The 26253-nt window shown below is 54.7% G+C and overlaps 14 protein-coding genes across 14 annotated transcripts; 5 read left to right on the top strand and 9 right to left on the bottom strand.

Moving 5' to 3' along the window:
* Window positions 1–143: 143 nt before the first annotated feature.
* PFLUO_LOCUS3420 (eukaryotic translation initiation factor 4E) lies at window positions 144–981 on the bottom strand (the record flags this gene model as incomplete). The annotated part of the gene is made up of 3 exons (XM_073780664.1): window positions 144–611; window positions 677–748; window positions 802–981. The coding sequence occupies 3 exons, from the start codon at window positions 979–981 to the stop codon at window positions 144–146; spliced, it is 720 nt and encodes a 239-aa protein (XP_073637497.1).
* A 481-nt stretch (window positions 982–1462) lies between these two features.
* Window positions 1463–2136, bottom strand: PFLUO_LOCUS3419 (Protein required for ethanol metabolism; the record flags this gene model as incomplete). Its single annotated transcript, XM_073780663.1, has 4 exons — window positions 1463–1506; window positions 1558–1969; window positions 2024–2078; window positions 2126–2136. 4 exons carry the CDS (start codon window positions 2134–2136, stop codon window positions 1463–1465), a joined length of 522 nt encoding a protein of 173 aa, XP_073637496.1.
* Window positions 2137–2670: 534 nt separating this feature from the next.
* On the top strand, window positions 2671–3511 carry PFLUO_LOCUS3418 (40S ribosomal protein; the record flags this gene model as incomplete). The annotated part of the gene is made up of 2 exons (XM_073780662.1): window positions 2671–3192; window positions 3254–3511. The coding sequence occupies 2 exons, from the start codon at window positions 2671–2673 to the stop codon at window positions 3509–3511; spliced, it is 780 nt and encodes a 259-aa protein (XP_073637495.1).
* Window positions 3512–3804: 293 nt separating this feature from the next.
* PFLUO_LOCUS3417 (uncharacterized protein) lies at window positions 3805–5136 on the bottom strand (the record flags this gene model as incomplete). The annotated part of the gene is made up of 1 exon (XM_073780661.1): window positions 3805–5136. One exon carries the CDS (start codon window positions 5134–5136, stop codon window positions 3805–3807), a length of 1332 nt encoding a protein of 443 aa, XP_073637494.1.
* Window positions 5137–5666: 530 nt separating this feature from the next.
* Window positions 5667–7210, bottom strand: PFLUO_LOCUS3416 (uncharacterized protein; the record flags this gene model as incomplete). Its single annotated transcript, XM_073780660.1, has 3 exons — window positions 5667–6120; window positions 6174–7135; window positions 7187–7210. 3 exons carry the CDS (start codon window positions 7208–7210, stop codon window positions 5667–5669), a joined length of 1440 nt encoding a protein of 479 aa, XP_073637493.1.
* Window positions 7211–7954: 744 nt separating this feature from the next.
* Window positions 7955–9327, top strand: PFLUO_LOCUS3415 (uncharacterized protein; the record flags this gene model as incomplete). Its single annotated transcript, XM_073780659.1, has 3 exons — window positions 7955–8075; window positions 8126–8831; window positions 8892–9327. 3 exons carry the CDS (start codon window positions 7955–7957, stop codon window positions 9325–9327), a joined length of 1263 nt encoding a protein of 420 aa, XP_073637492.1.
* Window positions 9328–9542: 215 nt separating this feature from the next.
* On the bottom strand, window positions 9543–10715 carry PFLUO_LOCUS3414 (uncharacterized protein; the record flags this gene model as incomplete). The annotated part of the gene is made up of 5 exons (XM_073780658.1): window positions 9543–9627; window positions 9682–9816; window positions 9894–10381; window positions 10445–10511; window positions 10561–10715. 5 exons carry the CDS (start codon window positions 10713–10715, stop codon window positions 9543–9545), a joined length of 930 nt encoding a protein of 309 aa, XP_073637491.1.
* A 226-nt stretch (window positions 10716–10941) lies between these two features.
* PFLUO_LOCUS3413 (isoleucine-tRNA ligase) lies at window positions 10942–13908 on the bottom strand (the record flags this gene model as incomplete). Its single annotated transcript, XM_073780657.1, has 1 exon — window positions 10942–13908. The coding sequence occupies one exon, from the start codon at window positions 13906–13908 to the stop codon at window positions 10942–10944; it is 2967 nt and encodes a 988-aa protein (XP_073637490.1).
* A 290-nt stretch (window positions 13909–14198) lies between these two features.
* On the bottom strand, window positions 14199–15783 carry PFLUO_LOCUS3412 (uncharacterized protein; the record flags this gene model as incomplete). Its single annotated transcript, XM_073780656.1, has 2 exons — window positions 14199–15664; window positions 15723–15783. 2 exons carry the CDS (start codon window positions 15781–15783, stop codon window positions 14199–14201), a joined length of 1527 nt encoding a protein of 508 aa, XP_073637489.1.
* A 366-nt stretch (window positions 15784–16149) lies between these two features.
* PFLUO_LOCUS3411 (Kinesin- motor protein) lies at window positions 16150–19813 on the top strand (the record flags this gene model as incomplete). The annotated part of the gene is made up of 3 exons (XM_073780654.1): window positions 16150–16599; window positions 16650–18800; window positions 18848–19813. The coding sequence occupies 3 exons, from the start codon at window positions 16150–16152 to the stop codon at window positions 19811–19813; spliced, it is 3567 nt and encodes a 1188-aa protein (XP_073637488.1).
* A 432-nt stretch (window positions 19814–20245) lies between these two features.
* PFLUO_LOCUS3410 (uncharacterized protein) lies at window positions 20246–21283 on the bottom strand (the record flags this gene model as incomplete). The annotated part of the gene is made up of 1 exon (XM_073780653.1): window positions 20246–21283. One exon carries the CDS (start codon window positions 21281–21283, stop codon window positions 20246–20248), a length of 1038 nt encoding a protein of 345 aa, XP_073637487.1.
* An 815-nt stretch (window positions 21284–22098) lies between these two features.
* On the bottom strand, window positions 22099–22377 carry PFLUO_LOCUS3409 (ubiquitin-protein ligase Anaphase Promoting Complex; the record flags this gene model as incomplete). Its single annotated transcript, XM_073780652.1, has 2 exons — window positions 22099–22132; window positions 22232–22377. 2 exons carry the CDS (start codon window positions 22375–22377, stop codon window positions 22099–22101), a joined length of 180 nt encoding a protein of 59 aa, XP_073637486.1.
* A 174-nt stretch (window positions 22378–22551) lies between these two features.
* PFLUO_LOCUS3408 (uncharacterized protein) lies at window positions 22552–23639 on the top strand (the record flags this gene model as incomplete). The annotated part of the gene is made up of 2 exons (XM_073780651.1): window positions 22552–23528; window positions 23582–23639. 2 exons carry the CDS (start codon window positions 22552–22554, stop codon window positions 23637–23639), a joined length of 1035 nt encoding a protein of 344 aa, XP_073637485.1.
* Window positions 23640–24170: 531 nt separating this feature from the next.
* On the top strand, window positions 24171–25491 carry PFLUO_LOCUS3407 (uncharacterized protein; the record flags this gene model as incomplete). Its single annotated transcript, XM_073780650.1, has 2 exons — window positions 24171–24291; window positions 24344–25491. The coding sequence occupies 2 exons, from the start codon at window positions 24171–24173 to the stop codon at window positions 25489–25491; spliced, it is 1269 nt and encodes a 422-aa protein (XP_073637484.1).
* Window positions 25492–26253: the final 762 nt, after the last annotated feature.

The following is a 26253-nucleotide window of genomic DNA, read 5'->3' as shown; positions in this document are numbered from 1 at the left end:
GTAAAGTAAAGGTAAGATACATATCGAAAGCTATCGAGTCCCTTGCCATGCAGAAGGGACCGATCAGTCAGAGAGTCACTTTTTTCCATCCGTCCGTCCTGCTCGAATCTAATCCATTATCGTGAAAACTGCTCCTCTCCCCTCTAAACCACGTACTTCGCCTTGGCGCGCGTGCTGCCACTGTGCGCGCTGTCCGTGTGTCCCGAGAACTCCACCACATCGGTATCCTTCAGCCGAAGCACCTCCTTGAACCGCCGGCCAATCGCCTCGAGGGCCTCCTTTCCCTGCGCGGGCGAGCGGGCGTTCTTGTCGGCGGGGGTTCCCTTACCCACAGTGCGAGTCCACAGACCGACACGGTAGAATCCCTTGCGGACATTCACCACCACGCCCATGACCTCGTTGTCGGCGTCGGCCTCCAGCGTCTCGCCGATGGCGGCCAGCTGGGCGTGCAGCCACAGCTCGTCGATGGGGACGGACCGCTTGTCCTTGAACTGGTACGACCACTTGCCACCGTGCTTGTTCTGCAGGTCCTCCCACTCCGGTCGTACGCCTTTCTTGAAGAGGTGGTAGTCCGCCTTGAGGCCGAGTTCGGAGGTTGGAGTGATGTTGTTCTGCACGAGAGTGAGTTAGTGAGGATCTCGATGGTCCCCCCCAAAAAAAGAAAAGAAAAACGTACGTAGATGCCCCAGAATTCCTCCACGGAGTTGAATGTGACCACCTCCTTTAGCAGATCGTTCCAGTTATCTCCCTAGTAGGCCGTCAGCGTTGGATTGGATTTGATCTTAGAAAAAAAGTTCATACCTTGCCACTGGGGGGCTTGGTGAACCACAGTGTCCACTCGTGCATGAGTGGGTGCTTGACGGTGAAATTCTCAGGGTCGTGGAAAACCGTGACCAGGCCATCAGCCGCCTCCGTGGTCGGCGCAGGGGTGGCATTCTCATCTGCCACTGCGATGTGGCCGTTCTCCGTCGCAGCAGCCATGGTGGGTGGTTGGTGGTCGGAGGTGAGGTTGAGAAAGTGAGGAAAGCGGGAAAGATTTTCGGGCGGAAGAGCGCAGGGGCAGGTCAGCCGAAAGAGAGAGCGCACGGAGAGAACGCGACTGGAATCAGATCAGCTAGTCTGCGCCAGGCAGAAATGAAGGCGAGGTGTGGGAGAGACAATGAATGTCGGGGGAGAAAGAGAGAAAGGTCGAGGCCGGCAGAAAAAGTGCCTTGCCTGTTTGGGATCCGCTTTGCCCAAGTGGGTGATAGTACGAAGTAGACTATGAGTATCCACGAATATACGGTCGCAGTCAGCTTTCAATATATTTGAAGATGAAAAGAACGATTCAAGATCTACTCTATGTCAAATCATGTACGACACGCTATTATCACCAGAACCATGCCTTGATCACGGCACAATATGAAGCACAACAATGAACGAAACCCTGTATAATGCGCCAACAAGAAAGAAACCCACAAATTTACTCTTCGCCACTGTTAATCAGACTCAAGAAACAGTTCCAGCCTGTCCACAGTTAGTTTCTGGGCCATCCCGATCGTCGAGTCGTTCACTCACCCAAGCTGACCACATTCACCACCAATACCCGCAGCTCCAAGGGCACAAAGGCAAAGTTGGCCCCCTGTACAAACGGCCAGACAATCAGATTGGCCTTATAGCTGGGTATGAAGGAATTGCGCCATTTCTCGACAGGATCGCTGCCCTCCATGATGGCCATTGAGGAGAGGAAGCAGGTGAGATTCACGGGCGCAAACAGTATCTGGTCGGCGGCGACCCGGGCGATGGTTGTAGAGGTGGTGCCCTTCAGCACGACGTGACGCTGGAGAATGCCGTACCAGGCTGTGGCTGCGGGACCGAAGATAGCTCCGCCGTAGAGAGCCATGCGCCCCGTACGGCCATAGTCGTGCTTCTCCAGGCCGCGCCGGTCGATGACTTGCTGGGCGAGGACATCACCACTACCGAATAGTACCTATTTTGCAATATTATTATGAGGTGAACGAGCGAGCGAGGAGGAGGGTCGTACCGCGCTGGTGACGCTGGAAGTGAGGATGGGCCTCCTGGCTAGCTTGGTTTGGTACCTGGAGGGAGTGAGCGATAACAAGGCATTGAAGGGAAGAGAAAGTACCAGCGTAACATGATGAAGGATAGAGAGGATGGAGAAAACACACACACCCCGGGGCAACAGCGGTTAAAAGACGATAAATAACAAATGCGGAGTCAGGTTGTTGCCATCTGGAGGATCGTTCCTGGATAGGAAACGTACCCGCCAGGGCGTTTATTGCCACTCCATGTCCGCAGGGATTTTGTTATGGCGTCATAATAGTAGTCTAGTTTGGAAGTATATTTTACATCTACAGTTATAGTTGTCCTGACAGATCCATACCATCGTTGCCATCGTCAATCATCCAGACATCTCGGCCTGTGATTGTTGTTCTTTCTCTCATCGATCGGGCCTGGAGCAGTCACCTGACCTGGCCCAGTCAGCTGATCCCGCCCGGAAAGTCAATAACGCACGGACCATGTTCATCCCAATCGGGACCTAGGGTTAGGGCATCCGCACAAGTCAAGCGAGATCATTTCGGATTAACGATTCAAGACCCGCGATCAACTTCGACAACCTCATCTCGACAACCCACCACCACCCAATTCCCTCCCTCCAACACACCCAAAATGGCTGACGCTGCCCCCCGTGGACGTGGAGGATTCGGTTCGCGCGGCGACCGCGGTGGTGACCGTGGCCGTGGCCGTGGACGTCGTGGCCGTCGCGGTCCCCGCCAGGAGGAGAAGGAGTGGCAGCCCGTCACCAAGCTCGGCCGTCTCGTCAAGGCCGGCAAGATCACCAGCATGGAGCAGATCTACCTGCACTCGCTGCCCATCAAGGAGTTCCAGATCGTCGACTTTTTCCTGCCCAAGCTCAAGGACGAGGTCATGAAGATCAAGCCCGTCCAGAAGCAGACCCGTGCCGGTCAGCGCACCCGCTTCAAGGCTATCGTCCTCATCGGTGACTCCGAGGGCCACATCGGTCTTGGTATCAAGACCTCCAAGGAAGTCGCGACCGCCATCCGTGCCGCCATCACCATCGCGAAGCTGGCTGTGCTTCCCGTCCGGAGAGGTTACTGGGGTACCAACCTCGGTGAGCCTCACTCGCTGCCCGTCAAGCAGTCCGGCAAGTGCGGTTCCGTCTCGGTTCGCGTATGTACAACCCTTTTTTTCTCCCTCTGCAGCCCCGTCCAGCCACTAACAATAACCGCAGCTCATTCCCGCCCCCCGCGGTACCGGTCTCGTTGCCTCCCCCGCCGTCAAGCGTCTCCTCCAGCTGGCCGGTATCGAGGATGCTTACACCTCGTCCTCCGGCTCCACCAAGACCCTCGAGAACACCCTCAAGGCCACCTTCGTTGCCGTCGTCAACAGCTACGGTTTCCTCACCCCCAACCTCTGGAAGGACACCAAGCTCATCCGGAGCCCTCTGGAGGAGTTTGGCGATGTCCTGCGCCAGGGCAAGAAATACTAGGCTAGTGTGGTTGTGATGCATTGATAATCAAATTTTTTCTCTCTTCAATTCTGCCAGAGTAAAAAAAAGTGGTCGGTTTCGCTGATGGGTTTGATGGGTGATGTATTTACGGGAATGGAAACACAAAAAGCATGCGGCCCTTTTTTGCCAGCCATATATTTTCTTCCACGAGTAGATCACCACGGAGACATGGCGTTATCAGATTGACTGATACAGTAGAAACAACTCCCCTGTCTCGGGCTCTATATGACTGATCCCCGAGTATACACCACATGGGACGACATAACCCCAGTCTAGACCGCCGTCCTCAGCGCATACGCTTCAACTCGCTTCGCAAGCTGCGCCTTCCTCTCCTCCACGGTAACAAACCGCGTCCCGTCCGGAAGAACAGTCTTCAAATCCGCCAACGGCACAATCTGCGCAACAACACTCAGCGCATCACTCGCCGACGAATTCGACGTCGGCAGACCCTGCCAGCGCACCATAGTCGTCACCTCGTGCAATCCCGCCATATCAATCCAATTATACACGCCCGGATCCGAGGGCGAGATCACGAACGTGTACGTGCCGTTTGCATTGGGCTCCGCCTGCGCACTGTTCAGGCTGATCTGTCGCGTGCCGGGGTCTTTGGTTATCATCCATGGATTGGATAGGGGAACTACGAAGTAATCGGCCGGTCCCTTGGTCAGCGTTGCGACTAGGGCTTCGGTGTCGGAGAGATCGAAGTGGCCGAAGGAACTCGCTTGGGTGGTTAGTGTGCCCAGGCTGCTGGATTGGCTGGGGTCCGCGAGGGTGTTGACCTGGTTGGTCATGGTTTTGAGTCCGAGTGCGCCGACGCCGTAGTCCACGATCGACTCTTGGAGGTCCCATCCCGCGGCGAGGATGATGTCCGCTTTGCTTTTGGCGCTGTGGGCGTCGGCGTTGATCACCTCGACGGTGAGGTTGTCTGGCTTTGCGAACCAGTCGCCGAGGTTGTTGCGGATCAACAGTTGTTTCGCGAGGAGCGTGGATTGGATATGGTTTGCCTGGCCATTGGCAGACGAGCTGTTGATGGTGACCGTGTACGAGCCATCACTCTCGATCACTAGGTCAGTGCCCGCCAGCGCGGCGACGGTATTCTGCGAATTGGGATCGCTGATCAGCGAAAAGGTCACATCGGCCGGTCCGGGCGTGTGCCGGTACCCCCTGACGACATAGTCCAGGCTATAATCGATAGGAATCGTCCGGAAGAAACAGTCCGGATTGTCGTAGGAATATCGACCCCCCGGCACATCCAGCCCAAACCAATTGCGCGGTCCCGCATCCACCCAGTATATCTTGGGGTGGTAGGCGTCCGTATTGACAGCCTTTTGGATAGAGCTGAATGCCAACTCGTCGATGGCTTCATCGAGACTCGAGGCCGCTTCGTCGCTGATGGGCAGGCCGTGGGCTGTTTGGAAGGCTGCTTTGGCTTCGGCCTTGAGCACCACGAAGTGATCATCGTTGCTGATCTCAATCGCGAGCGCGTCGAGAGCGTGCTGGTCTATTGTCGCGAGGGGGTTGCCGCTTGAGTCGGACGTTGCGCAGACAGTGAAGGCGGCGACGACGAAGACACCTAGTCCTCGGGAGAGGGAGAAGTGTTTCATGGTGGACGGCGTTTCAAGAAAGGCCACGAAGGAGTGGTGAAAGTCGATATCGACAACATGGCGACAGGCCGGGGATGAAGCAATGTAAATAATGCCAATCCTTCGGTTTCGGGTGCACTAACAGTAGCCTCTGGCGCAAGGCTACGGCGGCATCACATGTATTCCTATTCAAGGCTAGTCGAGGGGTCTGCGATCTCCCATGGCTGTGTCGGCAAGAGAAGAAGCGAAGAAGCTCGGTAAGAGGCGCGGGTGTGATTGGTGTTACGAGGCACTAAAAGGCGCTACGGCCTCCACTTGGCTGTGAATCCTCATCTTCAAGGATTCTGACCTCATCTGGGAATATACTTCTTGGCTTGGAGATCGCTATCAGTTGCCGGATATGTTTGGTGTCAATTGTGTTTACTTGAGAGTATTGCGCATGCAGCTTTGAGGAGCACCCAGGTATACATGTGCGTAGCAGAAGATACCATGCTGCAGTAGAACCCGCCAAAGACCCAGTTAGCCCGCCGGGGTATTTGCAAACAATCCGATTACATGACATTCTTCCACTTCCAGAGCGACGTGGAGTTACAGCACAACTTCAGACCAGCCATGCCGAATTCGCTGCCAATGCCACTCCACTTGTGTCCTCCGAATGGCACATTGGGCGCAACATCAAAGTGAGAATTGATCCAGACACTCCCCGCGGAAAGGCACCGGGCCAATCTCTCTGCCCGATCCAGATCCTTGCTCCACACCGAGGCACCCAGACCGGACTTGCCGTGGTTTGCCCGTTCAATGACATCGTCCTCATCGGACCACTTGAGGAGAGGCACGATGGGCCCAAAGGGTTCCTCGACCACGATGCGGGAGTCTTCGGGTGGGTTGTCGATGATGGCGGGACTGATGAAGTAGCCCTTGGAGTCTTTGAATACTTGGCCCTCGAGAGCCTGTTTCCAGCTGCGTTTGCCAATTTCGGAGTACATATCCTTGACTTTCTCGAATCTAAAGAGTGTTTTTGGTGAGAAAAAGATACACGCAGGGTTGCTTTCACTCACTGCATGCTGTTTTGGATTGGCCCGACGACCACATCCGGCTCAAATCCATCGCCCGTCTTGATGGATTTGGCAAAAGCGACCATGGCATCCCGGAACTTGTCGTAAATCTTTTCGTGAATGTACACCCGTTTGATTAGCATACAGATCTGGCCAGAGTTGAGGAACGCGAGCGTGGTGATCTTGGGCACGATGGCGTCGATGTCGACATCCTCGCACACGATTGCCGGGTCGTTACCCCCAAGCTCGAGGGTAAGGCGCTTGAGGGTCTTAGCGCAGCTCTGCATGACCAGTTTGCCGGTTGCGCTGGAACCAGTGAAGGCAATTTTGTCGATGTCAGGATGCTCGGTGAGCATCGGACCGAGGTCATCTCCTCCACTGAGGACCTGGAAGACGCCTGGTGGGAAGATGCTCATGCCGATCTCGCCGAGCTTCAGGTCGCAGTACGGCGTGAAAGGGGATGGCTTGATGATGACCGTGTTGCCAGTGATCAGCGCTGGTCCAACTTTGGCCAGGCCAAGCAGGACGGGCCAGTTCCAGGGGACAATGCCGCAGCATACTCCGATGGGCGAGAATGTCTGGATAACCGTCCGCTCCTCGTTTTCGTCGAGCACTTCATCCTTGACTTCCATCGTGGCAAACTTTCGAAGCCAGTCTATACTCATGTCAAACTCCGTCTTGGCCAGTTCAAGTGGCTTGCCCTGTTCCTGCACCAGCAACTTCTCCAGCGGCGAGCGCTGGGCTGAGAGGGCATCGGCATAAGCAAGAAGAAGTCGCGAGCGTTCTTGAAAGGGAACCTTGGACCAGCTTTTGAATGCCGTGCGCGCGTGCTTCACGGCAGCATCCACGTCCTCCTGAGTGGAATAAGGGACTTCGTACAGTGGCTCGCCGGTGGAAGGGTTGATGGAATGACGCGTCTTGGGTGTGGGCACAAACTGGTTGTTGATGATGTTTCCTGGAAACTCCTGCACTGGAAGATCAGCCGTGTGCTCATCCACTCACTCGCGAAGACTGACGGTAGCATTGATCTGGGAAGCCATAGCTGTCGAACAGTGGAATCGAATAGTGGAGTTAAGATGGTCCAGCGAGTCCTTTAGAATGTCAGTGAGAAGTTGCAATCGGCAAATCTGTTCTGGGGAAGCAGTTGCGGCTGAGGTTTCTCCCTCGGATCAGCCTTACGTGCGATCGTCAACAATTCAGCTGCACCGCGGGGGGCCTGACGGCAAGCGTTGACAGTAGCCCGATCTAGGAATCCATTCAATGGCGCCATTCATCCCGCTCAGGGCCCCGCGGGTAGTAGAATTCCCCTTTGAACGTGCTGCACCAGTATCCATCTCTAGGATCAATCGTAGCGATCTTGAATCCAAGACCAGCCTCTGACTGTCCGGCCCGATCGCGGCGATCGGACGCCATTCGAGCAAGACGCCACTTCCCCGCATTTCCGAGATCGCACTACGCCAAATGAGGCTAACGGTGTGGCCGTAGATCATCAATGGCCTAGTGGAGATTCGCGACTTTTATACCATGAAGTCTTCGATATCCGCATTAACCATTTTCTTCATCGTAGAATATCAAGTCCACGTTACAAATCACCGCATTCAGATTAAAAAAAAGTGCCTACAATCAAGACAGGATGATCCGTCGTCTTTGGAAGTTGTCATGTTATCCTCTCTACCTCGACCACTCGGTCCCTTTGCTCTTTCCTTCTTCGACTGCCCTCGACTTACCCATTGGGTCCCCCTCGTCCTCCAATGACTTTCTTCCACCTCTGCGAACATCCCAAGATGGATGACTATCCCGCCCACTGGAGAGACACCCTGATGGGATGGGACTTTTGGAAAAGCACCGCCGCCTACGAGGAGGAGCTGAACCAGAAGCAGGAGCAGGAGCAGGAGCAGGCGAAAAGTACCAATCCGAGTCGACTTACTGGTCACGCTAACCAGCTCACTGTCCAGACCTCCACACCCGCTTCCCCTTCAACCTGGGCCCTGAGCCCGGCCCTCGCTCAGCCGTCTCCGCCGACGAGACAACCAAGAAGAAACACCGTCGTGGTCTGAGTGTGAGCGACCTCACACTCACTCGGAAGGGAAGTCTGCGCCGCAGTGCTTCCGTCGCAAATGCCGTTTCTTCGTCTCGTCTTCGAGACTTTAACCGTCTCAGAAACTCGCCCTCGAAGAAATCGGCAAATAGTTTGGTCTGGTCTGAGGATGCAAAACACCCACCTGTGAAACCCTTTACTCTCTCCAAGCCCAAGTCGGTTTTCCATGGATCTGCCCTGGAAAGCAATGATATCGCCACGGCAGCAAACCCGCTTTCCAATTTCAAAGGCGTGGAGACATGGGAGCGCCTGTCCAAGAACAAGGAGTCACTGGGCTTGGATCTATTTCGCCCCGTTAAAGGAGATGATCCGCTCTTTGATACCGTCGAACTGCAGCCGCTGTGTTTGTTTCGTCGTCTGCGTTCGCTCAAACTCACGGGCATGCTGCAGTCGTACCAGACCATTATCTGGGTGACGGCCTGGCTAAACATGGACCTCGAGGAGCTGGAACTGGGCATGGCCATGGAGCCGGAGATCGTGAGCCTTTCTCATGCGGGACGGTGGACGCTCATTCGGGACGGGTGGAAGATAGATGATGGGCTTAGTGGAGCGCCTGTTTACTAGTAAGTGTTGGACTTTTCTTTGTTCTTCTTCCCTAATTTACTGAAGGGTCATTTCTACAGTGGTCAAGGAAACGGAACGTTGCATCCGGATATCGGACACGGCGAGTATCTCGACAAGCAGTGCATTGAAGCAGCCAAGGTCCGCGCCCTGGCCATGGGTCGTGCCGCGAAGTGTCTGCCAATCAAAACCCTCACCTTGACTGGATTTGTAGTGGATGCAGACCCCTTCCTGCATTGGTTCGATCCGAAGAGACTGCGCAAGATCTGTTTCAAGGGAAACTGTGTTGATTCTGGATTCTGGCTGTCTCGCGGTATGAGGAAGGTGGTGGTGCGTTACGCAAAGACCATTGATCTCGATCCGATCCCTGTGGGTATTGTGCCGCTGGAATTGGAGAAGGACTTGAAGGTTGTGGATCTGCGGGGTGGGAAGAAGGTGCACGAGGTTGCGTTCGGTGGAATGAACAAGGTTCTGGACGGTTCTAGGAAGAAGACTTGATCGAGTGAGGGTTGCATGGTTTGTTCAAAAGGAGAGGAAGTGAATTCAAAAATTCGAGATACAGAATAGGCTGAGAAGAGAAATCGAAAACAAGCCCGACTTTTCGTTGCTGCTTTAAACTATCAAACGGATCACATGTCGATTCATTTGGTGCGTTCACCACCCCAACACACCCAAGACTGATATTCCACAGTCTGTCAAGTCTCTCACTCTTCCTACGCACCCTCTTCGTCCTCCGCGATGCGAATAGCACCCTCATTGGCCACTCCATGCGCCCAAAAGCCATCGGTATAAGTGGTTCTATTCGGAGATTAGCATCCACCACTCCAGCAATCACGGTAATTCAGCACTTACATTCCGGACGCACTATCATGCGCCAGCAAAAGCCAGTATCCCAAAATCCCCTGCATCATGATATCCATAATCGCAAAGAGGATAGTCTCCGCGTCGACGCTGAGTTTGAGCGCAAGAACCCCCGAGGCAAGGGAGCTGTACAACATCAGCATGAGAAACTCGAACGAAACTCTCCCAAGTTATCAAAAAAAGAGAGGGAGGGTACAACATACATCGGGAACAAAGCATAAACAACCAGCCCCACCGCAGCGAACGAGCCGAAAAACCTCCTCGTCGGCGCATCCTTGTTCCTCACCGCGTTCGCAGCATGGAATCCCGCGTGGTGGATCACAACCAGATACGAAATACAGCTCAGCGTAAGCCACGCCCATCGCTGGCGGGTCTGTCCGGCAAAGGAGCCGAGCAGGCCCGTGGCCAACATGACCAGGTTGGCCGCGATGGCCGCGACAAGATTCGCGCCCGGCAGGCCGGAGAGCAGGGAGAGATTCACCAGAAGGAGGGGCGTGGTCAGGGCCCAGTTTACGTAGCGGAGCCAGAGCACTTGGCGGAGATATTCCTGGGATGTGTCCGGGACGTGCTTGTGGCTCTCGGTGATATTGGCGTGTTTCCAGGCGATGCCTTGGCCGGTGGCTAGGGCGAGGTAGGTTATGAAGGAGATGGTGGTGATTAGGGAGGCGATTGTGTGGAAGACTCGCTTGGGCTGTTTTTGTTGGTTAGATGGGATATTACGCTATGGCTGGGGTATGGCTGTAGTAGTACTTACCAAGGGAGCTCGGCCGCCGAGGATGTAGAATACCAAGGACGATATACCCATGAGCACTGTGACGACCCTGCACCGGTGTGAGTTTTGTTGAACGATAGAGTCGCTACAGGACATACCATAGCGTTCGTTTGCCCGCATCACCCATTTCCTGGAGGACCGGGATGATGCCGGGGATGACAGTCGGGATAGGCCCCACCGACGTGGTGGTGGCCGTCGTCGTCGAGGTGGGAGTCGGCAGCGGCATAATCGGAGTTTTAGACGTGTCGAACATGATGGCAGATGGGGAATGAAAAGAACTCGTGAGGAACGGGGACGCGGTCATAAATAGCCCAGAACCTGGATTTACAAGCAAATCAAGTCCGGGGAGTCGCTGACTCGATCATGTCGTCATACGAAGACAAATAGATTGGGAGACACGACGTCGGATCGCGCATCTATTGGATAACCCGATTGGTTCATCTATGGTACAGGGCGCACTATCGTACAGAAAATCCAGATTACATTTCCATCTCGCGTACCACTGTCTCACAGCGATCGCAGATGGCCTCCTCTGCCGCCTCTGTCGGAACGGCGTACCGCCAACACCGGGGGCATTTGGAGGCCTGTGGCGCGTAGACGTGCACCGTGCCTTGCTGGCCGCTGGGGAGCTCAAAGGACTCCATGTACTGCCACTCAGCATGCTCGATTTCGTCGGGGACGGCCTCCTCGCCATGTTGGCCCAGAGTAACCGACGAAACCACAAACAGATCAGGAAGCTCGCTTAAAACTTGGCGGAAAATAGATTTGTTTGCCGGGAGTGCGAGGTGTACAAACGATTGTAGGGACGAGCCTAGCTGTTTCTGACTGCGGGCTTGCTCCTGCAGGTTTTTGATGACCGAGTGCACTGCCACAATCTCCTGGTAGCTCGTCTCCAACGCGGGGTCCTGCCATTCCGCTGCGGGGACAGACACCAGGCGTTGCAGCGGGTGCTCGCAGTGCGAACGGATCGCGTCCGGTGCATGCTCCCAAGTCTCCTCCACAAGCATCGGAGTAATCGGGCCCAGGACTTCCTGGAGATGGGTGCAGATGTGAAACAGGGTCGTCTGCGCCGCGCGTCGGCTCGGGCTGTTTTCGCCATGCGTGTACAGCCGATCTTTAATGGCCTCCATGTAGAAAGCGGAGAACTCGAGGTTGGCCCATCGGTTCATCACGTTGACGGCCTTGTAGAATTCGAAGTTCTCACACGCCGCTCGCGAGGCCAAGACCATTTGCGAAAGATGCATCAGGGCAATCCGGTCTACTTGTTGCAGCTGCTCATACGGCACCCGGCAGTTTTGCCGGAAATCAGCGAGCGCCCCCAGCAGCAGTTTGAAGGTCACGCGGAACTTGTGGAGGCTGGTGTTGACGGTTTGGAGCACCTGCTTTCCAATCACCACGTCGCGCGTGTAGTCGCTGCTCGCCACCCACATGCGAAGGGCGTCGGGTCCGAGTGCGTCGTACTCCGGCCCTGGCTTCTCTGTCTTCTTCTTCCCCTTCCGTGGTTTGAGGGGCGGCAAGAGCGTGCCGTCCATGATGGACTGTGGGGCAATAACGTTCCCAATCGACTTGCTCATCTTGCGACCATCCTCGTCGAGCGTAAAGCCGTGCGTAATGAGATGCTTAAAAGGCGCGCGAGGAGTTGATGTCTGACCGGAGGCAAGTTGGTGCGCAATGAATGTGAGGAGCCCGGATTGGAACCAACCCCGATGCTGGTCACTTCCCTCCAAATACACATCGGCCGGATGATCTCGCTCAGCCGTAACTTCGCTCGTCCAACTGGTCCCGCTGTCAAACCAAACGTCCATAGTGTCTGTTCCGCGGCGGTAGCCCGGCCCAGCCTCATCGCGCAGGGACGGCGGGATCCAGGCCGAATCGTCAGCACTATCTGTCCACCAGGCATCAATCCCACGCTCTTCAATGGTGGCCATGATGTGCGACACACTGTCTTTCGTCAGGACGGCCTCGCCCGTGGTCCGGTGATAGATTGCTGGGATCGGGACGCCCCAAGCGCGTTGACGTGAGATGCACCATTCACTTCGGTTCTTCACAAAATTCTCGAGGCGATGCTTGCCGGCTTCGGGAACAAAGTGAACATCCTCCAGTGCTCGGAGAGCACTACCCCGAATGTCGGCCACGTCTGCGAACCACTGCTCCGTGGCCCGAATGATGATCGGGAGTTTGGAACGCCAGTCGTACGGATACTTGTGTTCGTACCGGTGTTTGGCGAGTAGCTGACCGCGTGACTCGGCATACTCTACAACAGCGTCATTGCCTTCTCCCAAGACAGCCTTGCCTGTCAATCTCGTGGGGTCATGGGGCATCGCTTTCTCCGTAAATCGTCCTTCGTCGTTGACAGGAGCAAACACGGGAATCCCGCGTGCAAGACACGCCTCGTAGTCTTCCATACCGTGGCCCGGAGCACAGTGAACAAGACCGGATCCAGAGTCAGCCGTGACAAAGTCTGCCGCGATGATAGGCTGCGGGTCGGCTTCCGCACTCTTGAAGAGTGGCCGATAAGTGGTCTTTTCTGCCAACTCAGATCCGAGAATGGATGGGACGATGATCGAGAGGTCTTCTTTCAGCATTGTTTGGAGATATTCGAATCGAGACTGAGCAACGAGAAGGTGGCCGTGGGTGTCCGACTGGACTATAGTGTACTCCAACGACTCGCTGACCGCAATGGCAGCATTGGCCGGTAGGGTCCAGGGCGTTGTAGTCCAAATCACGGCACTCAAATCGTTCACTTGAATCAGAGGGTCGTTGATCAAGTGTGTCGGGATCGTGGCGAGAGGAAACTTGACCAGGGCCGCGGTCGAGACATGATCGTCTTTGTACTCGAGCTCTGCCTCTGCCAGTGCCGTCCCAGTGGACGGTGACCAGTAGACCGGTTTGAATTTCCGGTAGATCAACCCCCGATCGACCATCTCCCGGAAAATGCCGAGCTGTCGCATCTCGAATTGCTTGTCCATCGTCTTCCAGTGTTTGTCCCAGTCCGCCATGACCGCAAACCCGCGAAACCCTTTCATCTGCTCCGTCACCGTCTCTGCCGCCAGCTGCCGCGCAGCTTTCCGAATGACTGCAGCGCTGACTGAGCCATCCCGGATCCCCACCTCGCGCAGACCTTGTAGCGCTTTCAGCTCAATAGGGAGTCCATGGCAGTCCCAGCCCGGTACATAGCGCACCCGCTTTCCCTGCCCTAATTGAACTCTGCAAATTATATCTTTCAAGACCTTATTCAGCGCGTGTCCAATGTGCAATTCTCCATTGGCGTATGGCGGACCATCGTGCAGCACGAAAGGTTGTAGGGCTGGTCGTTCGCGACGCTGCCAGGCGTAGAGGTCATCGGTGCATCGCTTGAGGTATTTTGCTTGGTCGGCCGGAGACACCCGCGGGGGGAAGGTCGACTTGGGGAGCTTGAGCGTCGACGACCAGGACCGCGCTGGCATCGTCTTGCTCGTGTTGAATGTCAAAGCAATGGGAAGAAGAAGAAATGTTCCGGAGATGTATTGTATTGTTACATCAGGTGACAAGTTACACGCGCCAAAGTGATTCAGGAGATCCCCAAATGGTAATTCCAAAACAAGATAAATTACACCATCTATCGCCCTAATTACAGTAGAGAAGAATACCTTCGCGGGTTCTAAAGAAGTTATCCTACCTACCTTCGGATTCGCCTGGCGAGGCTACGCTATGAGTCGAATCCAACGCCGTCACACAAAAGAGAATTCATGTCGCATCAATATATCGTCAAGCAGCTCACGGCGCCGTTCTTCAGCACCTCAAATAAGAGCCCCGGGAAGCCAAAGAGCTCCGTGTTGCCCAACCCGGAATCGTCGCCATCGCCCGTCCGGACACCTTTGGCTGTGCTTTCTTCCCATCCTCCGAGGAACTCCACGCTACTCTCCGGGCTGTCACCCCAACCGCGATTCAATACCATCGGACGTTGCAGAGCACGCTCCTCGGCAGGGTTGGAGAATGATTCTTTCCAGAGATCGCGCAGACGCTCAGAGACCTCGTCGTATGGCGTCTCGGAAGTCAGATGGTCGCCAGAGCTGTCCAGTTGAATCCGCCAGCGGCTGCGTCGGTGACGGTTAAAGGGATAGGAGCCCGGCACATTGCCATGCAGGATGATCTTTGTGACTGCCAACTGAGACAATGGAGGCTGAGGTGTGGGATCAGGCAAGCCCGACGTGGGAAATGCCGGGCCTGGTTCGGTTGGATAAGATATGAAGGCATCGAATCCATGATGAAAGTAATTGAAAAAACACTCCGTTGGCAACGAGCTCGGGTCTCCGAGGTTGTCCGGGGAGATCTCCTCATCTGAATCATCAGTCACGCTGTTACTGGAGGAGTGATCAGTATCGGGAAGGTCGATTCCTCTACCGGGAGAGGGGCTCATGTGCAGAGCACCCCCACCCCCACGTCCAGCCGCACGGTGGATCGAGATTCGGCGGTCATTCTTACGGTACACGGCGTCTGGCGGACCGAAATCGGCAATCAGATCTTGCGGAGTAGTCTCGGCGAGCTTGATGGATAGCGGGGGATTTGATCGTCTCACTACCTCCAGCTTTCCAGCACCAAAAATGCGGAACTCCTCGATCTCGTCGGCAAGTGTTTCTCGATTTTTGCCAACCAAGGCCGAGGAGCGTGGATACTGCGGCTGCTGCGTGAACAGCTTTGCTCTGATCTCGGGCCAAGACGGTCCCTGAAAAATGGCCATGGAGGTAGCCGGCAGTGCTGCCGATGATGAGAGGAGCGCGACAAAGTCGCACTGGTCGGACCAGGCCGAGTGCTGCAGTGGAAACGAGAATGCGATGCCAGGGTATGACAACACATAGGTGCCATACGGCGAGTTATCTGTCGGTGGTACGTATTCACCTGGATAGGACGGACCAAATAGACGGTTGTAGACATGTCGGAAGGTAGGACCCTGTTGCGATCCCGGCTGCTCAGTTGGTTTGGCGCTTTTCAGTACGTCCTGGGCTTTGTATACCAGACTGGTGCGAGAGAAGTCCAGGACTTCTATCAAACGCAATCGCTGGTCTGGTCCATCGAAACGAAGGCGCAAGCCATTCAACGGGAGCTGTAGGATCACCGGCTGGCGCACAGGGTCCGCAGAGGAGTAAGCAAGGTCGAGCGCGGGGTAGATTTGGGGATGGGACTTGACCCGGGTCAGGACGTTGTGTAACGAAGCGCCCAGAGCTGCACAAGAGTTAGCTGGTCTCATCTAGCCCGCAGAAATCCGACCAAAAAGGCGTACTGATGGAACCCAGGCCCTTTCCCGGGGATATCTGAACTTGTGCCGATGGTTTGGCAGTCATCTTGATGTGTAGCCCGGTTTCATGGCCTGTCCAGGAAACAGGGGTCCATATGAGTATGCGCCGAAATACAGCAGTGTAATGTCAGTAGTAGATGTTGACTGAAGAGAAAGCTGAAGAAGAAGGAAAGAAGTAAAGAAGCCGATGACGATACGGGCAGCGGACCCAGTCATGTGAGGAGGGGAGCGTGACTAAGGAGCTTGGGCCCCGGGCACGTGCCGCCTTTGTTTACGTTTTGCCCTTTGGAGTCTGAGTGATGATCCACACAATAACGGACGAACTTCACAACAACAACAACGTGCTGTCGGTTGCTTTTAAGATCATATCGCTTTTGAATCCAGAAATACGCAATCCTCCCTCGGTTCGACAATGGCTGGCCCGGCACGGCCTGCCTCCGCCCTCCAAACCCGGAGGCCGGGTTTGCGCCAGCCGACTCGACGAGCCGGTTCCGCGGTGCCAGAACGGCTAGCATCGCCCGCCGTCTCATCTCTGAGACCTCCAGCGACCAGCTCGCTGCGCGCGCAAAAACCGAGTCCCGAGGTATCCGGTGCCAAGCGGAAGGACCGGGACTATGAGCGCGAGATCAATGAGGACACCAGCATTCACGTGGTAGTGCGTTGTCGCGGGCGCAATGCGCGCGAAACCAAGGAAAACAGCGGCGTGGTTGTATCAACAGAAGGTGTCAAGGGAACAGGGGTGACTTTGTCGATGGGACCGAACGCCCTCTCCAACAAGACCTATGCCTTCGACAAGGTCTTCTCGCAAGCAGCCGACCAGACGGTGGTCTATGAAGATGTGGTTCTTCCGATTCTCAACGAGGTAAGATGGGCAACCGTTGATGGCCCGGTCAAGACTAATTTGATCCGCAGATGCTGGCAGGCTACAACTGCACGATCTTCGCATACGGCCAAACAGGGACGGGAAAGACGTATACCATGTCGGGGGATATGACTGATACCTTGGGTATATTATCCGACGACGCAGGCATTATCCCACGCGTCCTTTACTCTTTGTTCCACAAACTCGAGGAGACCGAAAGCACCGTCAAATGTTCGTTCATTGAACTTTACAACGAGGAGCTGCGGGATCTGCTGTCGGCCGATGACAACACGAAACTCAAGATCTTTGAGAATGAGAAGAAAGGGGCAAGTGGGGGTACCATGGTTCAGGGGATGGAGGAGACCTATATTGAGTCCGCTTCGACCGGAATCAAGCTGCTTCAACTTGGTAGCCACAAGCGCCAGGTTGCAGCTACCAAATGCAACGACTTGAGTTCCCGCAGTCATACGATTTTCACAGTCACCGTCCTCACCAAACGCACGACCGACTCGGGCGAGGAATACATCAGCTCTGGCAAGCTCAACCTAGTTGATCTGGCTGGAAGTGAAAACATCCAGCGCAGCGGTGCAGAGAACAAGCGAGCAGCTGAAGCCGGTCTGATCAACAAGAGTTTGCTTACTCTGGGGAGAGTGATTAACGCGCTGGTCGACAAAGGCTCGCACATCCCCTACCGAGAGTCCAAATTGACACGACTGTTGCAAGACTCCCTCGGAGGACGGACGAAGACGTGCATTATTGCCACCGTTTCGCCCGCTCGAAGCAACCTGGAGGAAACCATCTCGACCTTGGACTACGCTTTCCGAGCTAAGAATATTCGCAATAAACCTCAAATCAACTCGCTCGTCTCAAAGAACAAGCTACTCCGGGAAATCGGCATGGAAATCGAGAAGCTCAAGAGCGATCTGATCGCCACAAGGCATCGAAATGGTGTGTACATGACGCCCGACGCATACGAGGAGATGACCATGGAGAGTGAATCCCGGCGGATTGTCAATGAAGAACAGAGGGCCAAGATCGAATCGATGGAATCGAGCCTGAGGCACAAAGTTCAGGAGCTGTTCTCCGTAACAAGCAACTTCAATATGTTGAAGCAAGACAATGAGAACACTCAGCACAAGCTCAATGAGACCCGGGATGTTTTGGAGCAGACAGACATCATACTCAACAAGACGTCGCAAGATCTGGACGAGGAGAGAATCGTGCGGAAAGCCCATCAAGACACTGAAGCGAAACTTCGTGACTTGGGCGCTGGTCTTCTGTCCACTTTGGACAAGACCGTCCAGGATGCCAATGGACTGCACGAAAAACTTGGCCGCAAGGACAAGCTGGAGAACGACAATCGGAAAACATGGCAGACATCCACGACCAAGGTCTCAGACGTAACGCAACAGATCGACGCTCGGATGGAAAGTTTCCAAACCCAGCATTCCAAACTGCTCGGCGATATGTCCAGCAAGATCGCTCTATTTGTGAACGAAGAGTTTAGCACCGTCGAATCGACTCGTTCCCAGCTACAAGGTTTCGGTTCTTCTTTCGACAAGGCCGAGGCAGAGGCGAAGATTCAAACGTCCAATGCGCATGGCGAGATGAATGAGGTCCTTGAAGAGATCAAAGTCCTTCGAGAGGATGTCAAGACCAAGGTTGGGGAAGGCCTGAGCAAGCTGTCCGTAGCAGCAGAGCGAATCTCGAAGGAGGTCATTGGTGAATTCACCGAGTTCCACGGCCACCTCCATTCATCCTACACGGCACTCGGCAAGGATTTCAAGTCCATGTTTGAGAATATGACCAAGCATATAGATGAGCAAAAATCTGAGATCGACAGATTGCGTCTTGAGGTCCAGGAGGCAAACCGCCAAACAGTGGAGACCAATCGAAAAGCCTCATCGAACTTGGCTCAGGTCATTGAGGAGGAACAGGCGACCGCGCAGGCTGAACGGGACAGCCTCATGTCTCAAATCCGCGGACTACTCGAGGAATCTAATCAGCGACAGTCTACTCGCCTGAAGGGTAGAGTGGATGCTCTTCGTACCGACATCTCTGCATCGGGCGACTCTCTTGAGCAGGCTACGGCGCAGCACGACCGACACATTGATGAATGGATCTTCAGGGAGGAACAGTTTACCAAGGACGTTGCTGCATCCAAGGACGAGATGAAGACGCGGATGCAGAACGACTGGGAGGTACGTTGTCTTGCGTTCTTGGGTAAATGCCGTGCTAATTGGAACAGACCTTTGATCAACGCAACGCTTCGATTAAACGGGCCACGGAATCGGTGCACCAAGAGACAGTTCGGATTGTGGATGCTCAGATGGACGACATGAGCAAGCAAATGGAAGCCCTGGACGATTTCGTTGCCAAGGCACGGTCCCAGAATGGTCGCTTTCATGAAGCACAGCTCGGTAGTCTGGACACGATGGCAACCAATGTCCGGGAGTCTCACTCGGCAATGCATGAACAGCTGGGTGGCTTCAGCGAGCATATCAATCAGTTCCAGGAAGATATGGAAGTGCACACCGGAAACCTGGAGCAATCTACCGAGCCCTTGGACAGCCACGTTCGAAAGCCACTCTCCGATCTCTGCGATAACATCCAGAACCACCCCATGAAGGAATACAAACCGACAGGCCTTACTCCCCAAAAACGTCGATACGAGTACCCTACCGAACTTCCCACGACAGAATCACATGAGGGACTTCGTACTCGCCACCGCACTTCCCAACAGTTCCACGCCCTGCCCTTCGACGGGGAAGAGCAATCGCCCATGCTTCCCAGTTCGCCCTCGGCCTCGCCATCCAAGGGCTTTGTATACAGCGATGCCGCGGAAGAGGTAGGGACAATCCCTCCTCCATCATCAACGGCGACCACTTCATCCAACACTGGCCTTAGGGAAGTCAATTTAAACGTCGCCAAACCACTCGTGTTTGACGCTGAGGAGGACGCCACGCAACCCGGCAAGCCCGATGTAGTCCCCGCAGAAAAACGATCGTTGGATGTCGACGACACGCTGGAGAAAGATGAGCCCGAGCAACCACCGCGCAAACGCCGCCGCTCGGGTACCAATGCCGTCGAGAGCAAACTGCCGCAGAAGATGCTTTCCAAAAAGATGGCTGGTATGATGGAGGGTCGCGAGAATGTCCCTCCATCTGCGATTGGCAATGGTGGCCGCCGCGTCCGAAGTCGCACCGAACACTAGTTAGTTTACTTTGTTTTGTTTTCGTTTTCTATTCGAATGATACCCGATGTCGCAGTGGGTGGTTTTTGATATTCTGTTGTTGCACTCTGGATCGGAGTTTTCTTGGACCAAGAAAAACGTGTCGTTGGGTTGGGATGTTTTCTGGTCTTCTTGTCTTTCGCTTGGTCTCTTTTTTTGTGAAGTATGGATATAGAACTTGGATTCTGCTTGTGCTTTCATGGCGTTTCTTTAATCATTCATCTAATGGAGCACCTGAACCCCAAGGGGGGTTTTTTACATTAGACAAAGTGCCCGAGAGGAGAATTATAGATTCGCTGAGTACCAAAGTAACCAAACCTGCAACGCCGCCCATTTCCCATGATAAATACACCAGAGCCGCTGTCATAGCAAAAAATTAAAAATTAAACCCAAAAGAGACCAAAAAGAAACGTATCACGAGTGCTCCACATCCCCAAAGACATGCCTGGCACTCTCACCATCATCTTGCCCGATACCAACTTCAGGAGAACCCCCCTCCTCAGCCCGAGCTTGAGTTTCCGATTCCAGCTCACCACCCTCCACAGCCAACGAACCACCCGCCTCACCCGCCTCAATCACAGTCTGCAGCTCGCTCATCCGCTTCGCGAACTGATCCATCATCTCTTCTAACCGCTGCGAGCCCTTCTCCCCGCCAGCAGCCTTGTCTCGAGGCGTGGAGGGGAGTAGGCCAGCCGTGCCGTGGATTTTGAGCATGAGTCCGTGTCCAGATGTGTCGCTTGGGTTACCGTTTTCGAATGTTGGAGCGGGTACCAGCTCGGAGTTGAGCACTTGCCATGTAGGCGCGAGGCTCTGGGCTGATGAGACCCGGAACTGTGCCGTTGGTAATCCTGACGGGGGTGGTATGTTGGGTGGATTGGCGGGTGACGAGGACAGGGATTTCGTGACACCTTCTCCTCTTTTCTCAGCAGGAGCAGCGGAAGGTTCAGCCGTTGTTGTGTTCTGCAAATTCCCATCTTGTGTCACATCCAAGATGATGTAATGCTCTCGTACCCCCGGGACCGGGGGGGGTAATAATATAGTCGATTTCCGCGGGCTAGCCTCTTCTTCTTTCGGGGGGTGCCCTTCTATTATCTGCTCTCTCTTCGATTCGGGGAGCGACTCCTGCTGTGCCTCTAAACTGCGCAGCGCTGCTTCTGTGACAATGTCTGTGTCGTCATCAGAGAACAAATAGTGCACTGTTGGGTGGTGGTATTCCGATGTATGCGCGTCTTCGATCAGGGTGAAGAAGGGCTGGAATGGTGGGTTGGTGGGCTGCGGATCTTGTTCGTCGCCGGTTTCTTCGGCACCGGCACCGTCATGTGTTGGGGAGGTGAGCTGATTGGCGCGTTGTTCGTCTGTTGAAGGGTGGTCTTCCTGCGCCGGCTGGGTTCGGTCACTTGGTGGGCGGGAGGAGGCTGCCGGTCGGGTTGAGATGCCGGAGTGAGAGTACATGGATCGGCTGGAGGGTGAGGAGGAGAAGGTCGGATGGGGGTTGTTGCTGGGCAGAGACATCGCCGTAGACCCAGGCTACATAGTGAGGTGAGATGATGAGCGCAACCAGGATGCGGTGCCTGAGCTCTTATCGATAGGGTCAGCTGACGGGCGTATACTTTACAGGTTCGGTAGCTGGGGTATAGCACGGGGCGATACTTGGTTGAGCGGAAGGATTTAGATAAAGCAGTGGGCTTTTGAATATGTAGTTCACTTCGATTCTTGGAGGATTATGGTTCTGATTGATGCGAAGTGGTGTTCAACGTAGACGGTGCCTATATATGGAGGACACCGAAGTATATATCTGGACTGTAGAGATAAAGAGTAGGAGAGCAAAAGAGAAAAAACATTATTTTCTTCAATTTGGCTCATTCCATGCATTATTTTAAGCTCAAACCATTGAAAGATAAACCATGACTCTATCAAACTCCAACATAAAACGCCTAGGGTAGTCCACAATTGCAAAGCCCAGTCTCTCCCTTCAGACCGGCCGACACCATAGGCTATAACAACATAGAATGATTCTCCAACACCAATAGTGTTCACCATAGCTCAGAAACAAAAAGGGTTATCGCTAGGGAAAGCCATGAACACCGCCAAGATGCAAGATGGCCCATATCCAGGGCCCGACCATCACTCGTCACTTTGTTTCCACTCAAATTCTTTAAAGATATTAGTTCAACTCCGTATCTAATATGACCGGAGTACATACTCTGTCGGCACATGGGACACAACCCCTTGGAAGTCTCTTGCTCGATCCAGGTCAACAGGCAGTGCTAGACATTCGTGAGAACCAAACCGACCAGATCCCTAGACAGAAGACTCACCATATGAAACGAGTGACCACATTTCCCTAGCACTGTAATTATTCTTTAGTAAATTCAAGAAACATGCGGGGTGGTCTCGCACTCACATAGGGAGCAGTCATCGCCGGGGAATTTGCAGGTGGGACAGGTGCTATCGAACTGGACGCGACAGATGCCACAGACATCGTCCTCGGGCATGTCCCAGTGCCAGGTGGCAATAGCATTCCACTCCTTGATGACGACCTTCATCGTGGGTGGATGTGAGTGAGGGAGTGACAAGAAGAAAACAAACACAGAAGATCAACCGCCTTGGCTTATCGCTATCGCATTATCCGTGCGGATCACATGAGGTGATCTTCTCCGCACTCTCACCCTCTTTCTCGCTTTCTTTCCTCTACACTGTTTCCATCTGTTATGTAAATCATGGCTTTTGTGGCCATTCGATCTGCTTCAGCTCCCTCTACCCGCTTGTTCCGGGCCATGGCCACAGCCACCCCTCCGGGCCTACATGCGCAGTCCCGCCAAATCTCCTTCTCCTCGTACCTTGTCACCCCGAAACAGCTCAACGACGCACTCAAAAAGAACCCGCCGACCAAGATCTCAACTTCCCCACGGGTGATCCCTCTTTGTGCAGCCTGGTTTATGCCCAATGACCCAGAGGGCCGGAAGGGAATCGACTCGTTCCGCAACTCACGCATCCCCTCTGCTCGGTTCTTTGACATCGACGCCGTCAAAGACCATGACTCTCCTTATCCGCACATGTTGCCGACGTGTGAGACCTTTGCAGAGGCAATGAGTGAGTTGGGAATCCGTCGCGACGATGAGATCGTGGTCTACGACACTGCTGAGCTAGGCGTCTTCTCTGCACCCCGCGTGGGCTGGACTCTGCGCGTCTTCGGTCACCCTAATGTGCACATTTTAAACAACTACCGCCTCTGGGTTCGTGAGGGATTTCCCACTGAGAGTGGTGAGCCTGCCCCACGGGAGACGACCAAATATCCCGTCCCCACCTACGACTCCAAGCTGGTCATCTCGTTCCGGGAGATGAAGGAGCTGGCTCTCGACTACGGCAAGGAAGGTGCGGAAGATGTGGAGATCCTGGATGCTCGCTCGCACGGTCGCTGGGCTGGAACTGACCCGGAGCCCCGTCCTGGCCTCTCCTCTGGTCATGTGCCTGGCTCCAAGAGCATGCCCTTCCAGGAACTGCTAGATCCGGAGACTAAGACCTACCTGCCTGCTGCTGATCTGCGCAAGATCTTTGAGGACCGCAAGATTGAACCCTCCCGCTCCATCATCAGCTCCTGCGGCACTGGAGTTACTGCGACTGTCATCGAGACTGCTCTCGGTGAGGCCGACTACGGGGAGCCCAGTCTTCGCCGGGTGTACGATGGCAGCTGGACGTAAGTGATCCCCCCCCCCCCATGTCTTGTAAATCTGACTGACTCGAGAACAGCGAATGGGCACAGCGCGTCAAGGAGTCGGATGGTCTGATCAAGAAGACCAAGGCATAATCTGTTCTTTCTTTTTTCCCCGAGCGGCATGCTGTTTTTTTCTGCGACTGTTCTTGCTGGCCCCTGTGACTTTGGCCAGCCGATATCCTTTTTGCTCCTAGACGTAACTATTTCACTGATATCCTCGGGAATGAACATAGAGCTCACCCCCACGCTCCTCTTTCATTGTGTATACATTCAATGTTTCTTTCCGTGTAGTCCAGATTAGTCAGCTCGGCATCTCCCCATCGCATCTTCGCCCACTTCACTTTCGTCTCACTATCGCAGTGTGCGCCGTCAAAGATGGTGGAATTCCCTTGCCCCTTGGCCCTTGAACGTGAGTGCTTTCACTCCTGCTTACCCTGACCTTCAGTCATCCCTCCATATTCCCGCAGTCCGCCCTAAACCCTGCCTCTCAACCCGCCCCATGCTGACCGGCCCGAATCCAGTCGTGGTTGTCTACACCCCCAGTTCCCTGGTATAGGGCGGACAACACTGTCCTATCCCATCTTGATCACCAGTCCCTCTGACCAGACCGGCTTCCGCACCGTCATGTCGACCGGTCGCAAGGTCTTTCACTGTGCCGTGGACGAGACGGCCCTGACTACGAACATCAGCGAGATCAAGAAATGGACTACCAACGGGGCCATCGATCTCATCGTTCCCCTTTACAGTGAGTAACCCTGCTGTGCTTGAACCACAACCTCCTTCCTAACCACCATCAGCCCTTGAACGGCTGCACGCGTTGAAGCGGGCCGGATCGCAAGTCTCTATTAATGCCCGCGAGGCAACCCGCTTCCTCGACCGAGTCACCTCTGGCAAGGATCACATCGCCCCCGATCGCATCGCTCTGCAGGGCCCGAATGAACAGTTTGAGCACTGGGAAGAGGCGGAGAAATTCTTTCTGCCGGAATTCGAGGAGGAGCCTGAGGCCATCGACGACCCCGACCCAGCCACCACTGATGGGGACCTGGAGCCATCCGAATCCTACGAAGACAAGAACACCGCGTCGGATGACCTGTCGCAGATGCTGCTGAGCAAACTGAATTTCAAGAAAGACGCCGAGGCCGCCTCGATTACTTCTGCAGGTACCCCGAGCGGCCCCGGTTCGCGCACTTCCTCCCGCAGCTCGCGAACCAGTCCGGAATGCGCGCAGCATGAGACGAACGGCAATAAAAATGGCAAACCGAAACCTTCGCCTGGACACCAGCGCACCGCGTCCGGATCCACCATCCCGACTGCACCGCCCGTGCTTCGTCCGCTGCTTAGCGCATTACTCTGGCGACTGCACAGTGGGCCGGACGCCGAGAACTCTGCCAAAACCTGTATTCTCGTGACAAACGACCGCGCGACACAGGTGTGGGCGCAGAAGTTCGGCATTGGCGTTAAGAACATCCTGCAGCTGCGCACGGCCATCCAATATGAAGAGCGCGAGTACAAGAACCGCTGCAAATACGTCGAGAAGACACAGACTCAAACAACGACAGAACCCAAGACCCTTCTATCTTACGAAGAAGAGAGCGACGAAGATGAACTGGTTTTCGTCCCCCGCGGCCGTGGCAAAGGCAGCTCGCGCGGCGCTTCCCGTGGTGCGGCAGCGAGGAAAGCTGCCAAACAGACTGCTGCGCCGCCCTCTGGGGAGAGTACTATTGAAGTGCCTACGCAGCCGATCGACCCGGATTCATTCAGTCGCTCCCTGGGCGGAGCAGCCAAGTCGTCTCCTCCAGTGGATCTAAGCACCCAGAACGGCCCAGCGCGCGGTACCACCAGCGCTCCACGTCGTGCGTCGAATGGCCGCGGCCGTGGGGGGCCCTCTCGGGGTGCATCGCGAGGCAACGGCCGCGGACGGGGCGGCAAGCTCTGGGTTCCTTGAGGAAAGCTCGAGCGGTCTGCTTGTTTGATTTATCTACATTGCAGACCGAGCGGATTTGTGCAAAACCCTACCTTGAATACGGAACGGAACCGGACTGGGCCGGAATGGACAGGACAGTTTTGGTCTTTTTCTTCGACTGCAGCAGGACACTTTCCCTCTCCGCTCCATCCCCCAGAAGTTGCTTTCTTTATGAGGCACTTCGGATCGGACGAAGCCAGACAGACCGTGGCGCGCGTTAGGACATCGCCTTGAGAGTGGAGAGTGGCAGAGTGACATCAACACACCACACCACTTACCAATGCTTGATGGGATAGTTGACAGTCTCTTCCTCACGGATCCCTTCCCTTGCCCCTGCCTTTCCTTTTGCCCCCCGATCGATCGATCGCATTTCCTTGGCTCGGAGACTGATGTGAGATGAGACGAGATGAGACCTGGCGTGGGCTGATCCTTCGCTGTGAGTGAGTTATGTGCATGTGTGTGTGGGGAGAGAGGGGGAGATTGCTGGATGAGAGACTGTGAGAGTGAGAGTCCTGTATGATAGCAGACGAACAGGAGTCAATTTTCTGCAGCATCCTTGCTCTCTTGTGGCACTGTATTCAGTCCGGAATATACACGACGTTTGAACACCACTATCCCCAGTAAGGAATGTAGCTTTATCCTAACCCTAAATAGTATTCTTGGGAGTGTGCTGGTACGGTATTGAATAATGGAATGAAGTAGCTATTGCATTATTATTGTATGGGCTATCCATTGTCTAGAACT

This window comes from Penicillium psychrofluorescens (assembly GCF_964197705.1).
Source record: "Penicillium psychrofluorescens genome assembly, chromosome: 2".
Classification (NCBI taxonomy): Eukaryota; Fungi; Ascomycota; class Eurotiomycetes; order Eurotiales; family Aspergillaceae; genus Penicillium; species Penicillium psychrofluorescens.
Note: the sequence above shows the minus strand (reverse complement) of the source record. Positions and strands in the feature narration are given on the sequence as shown.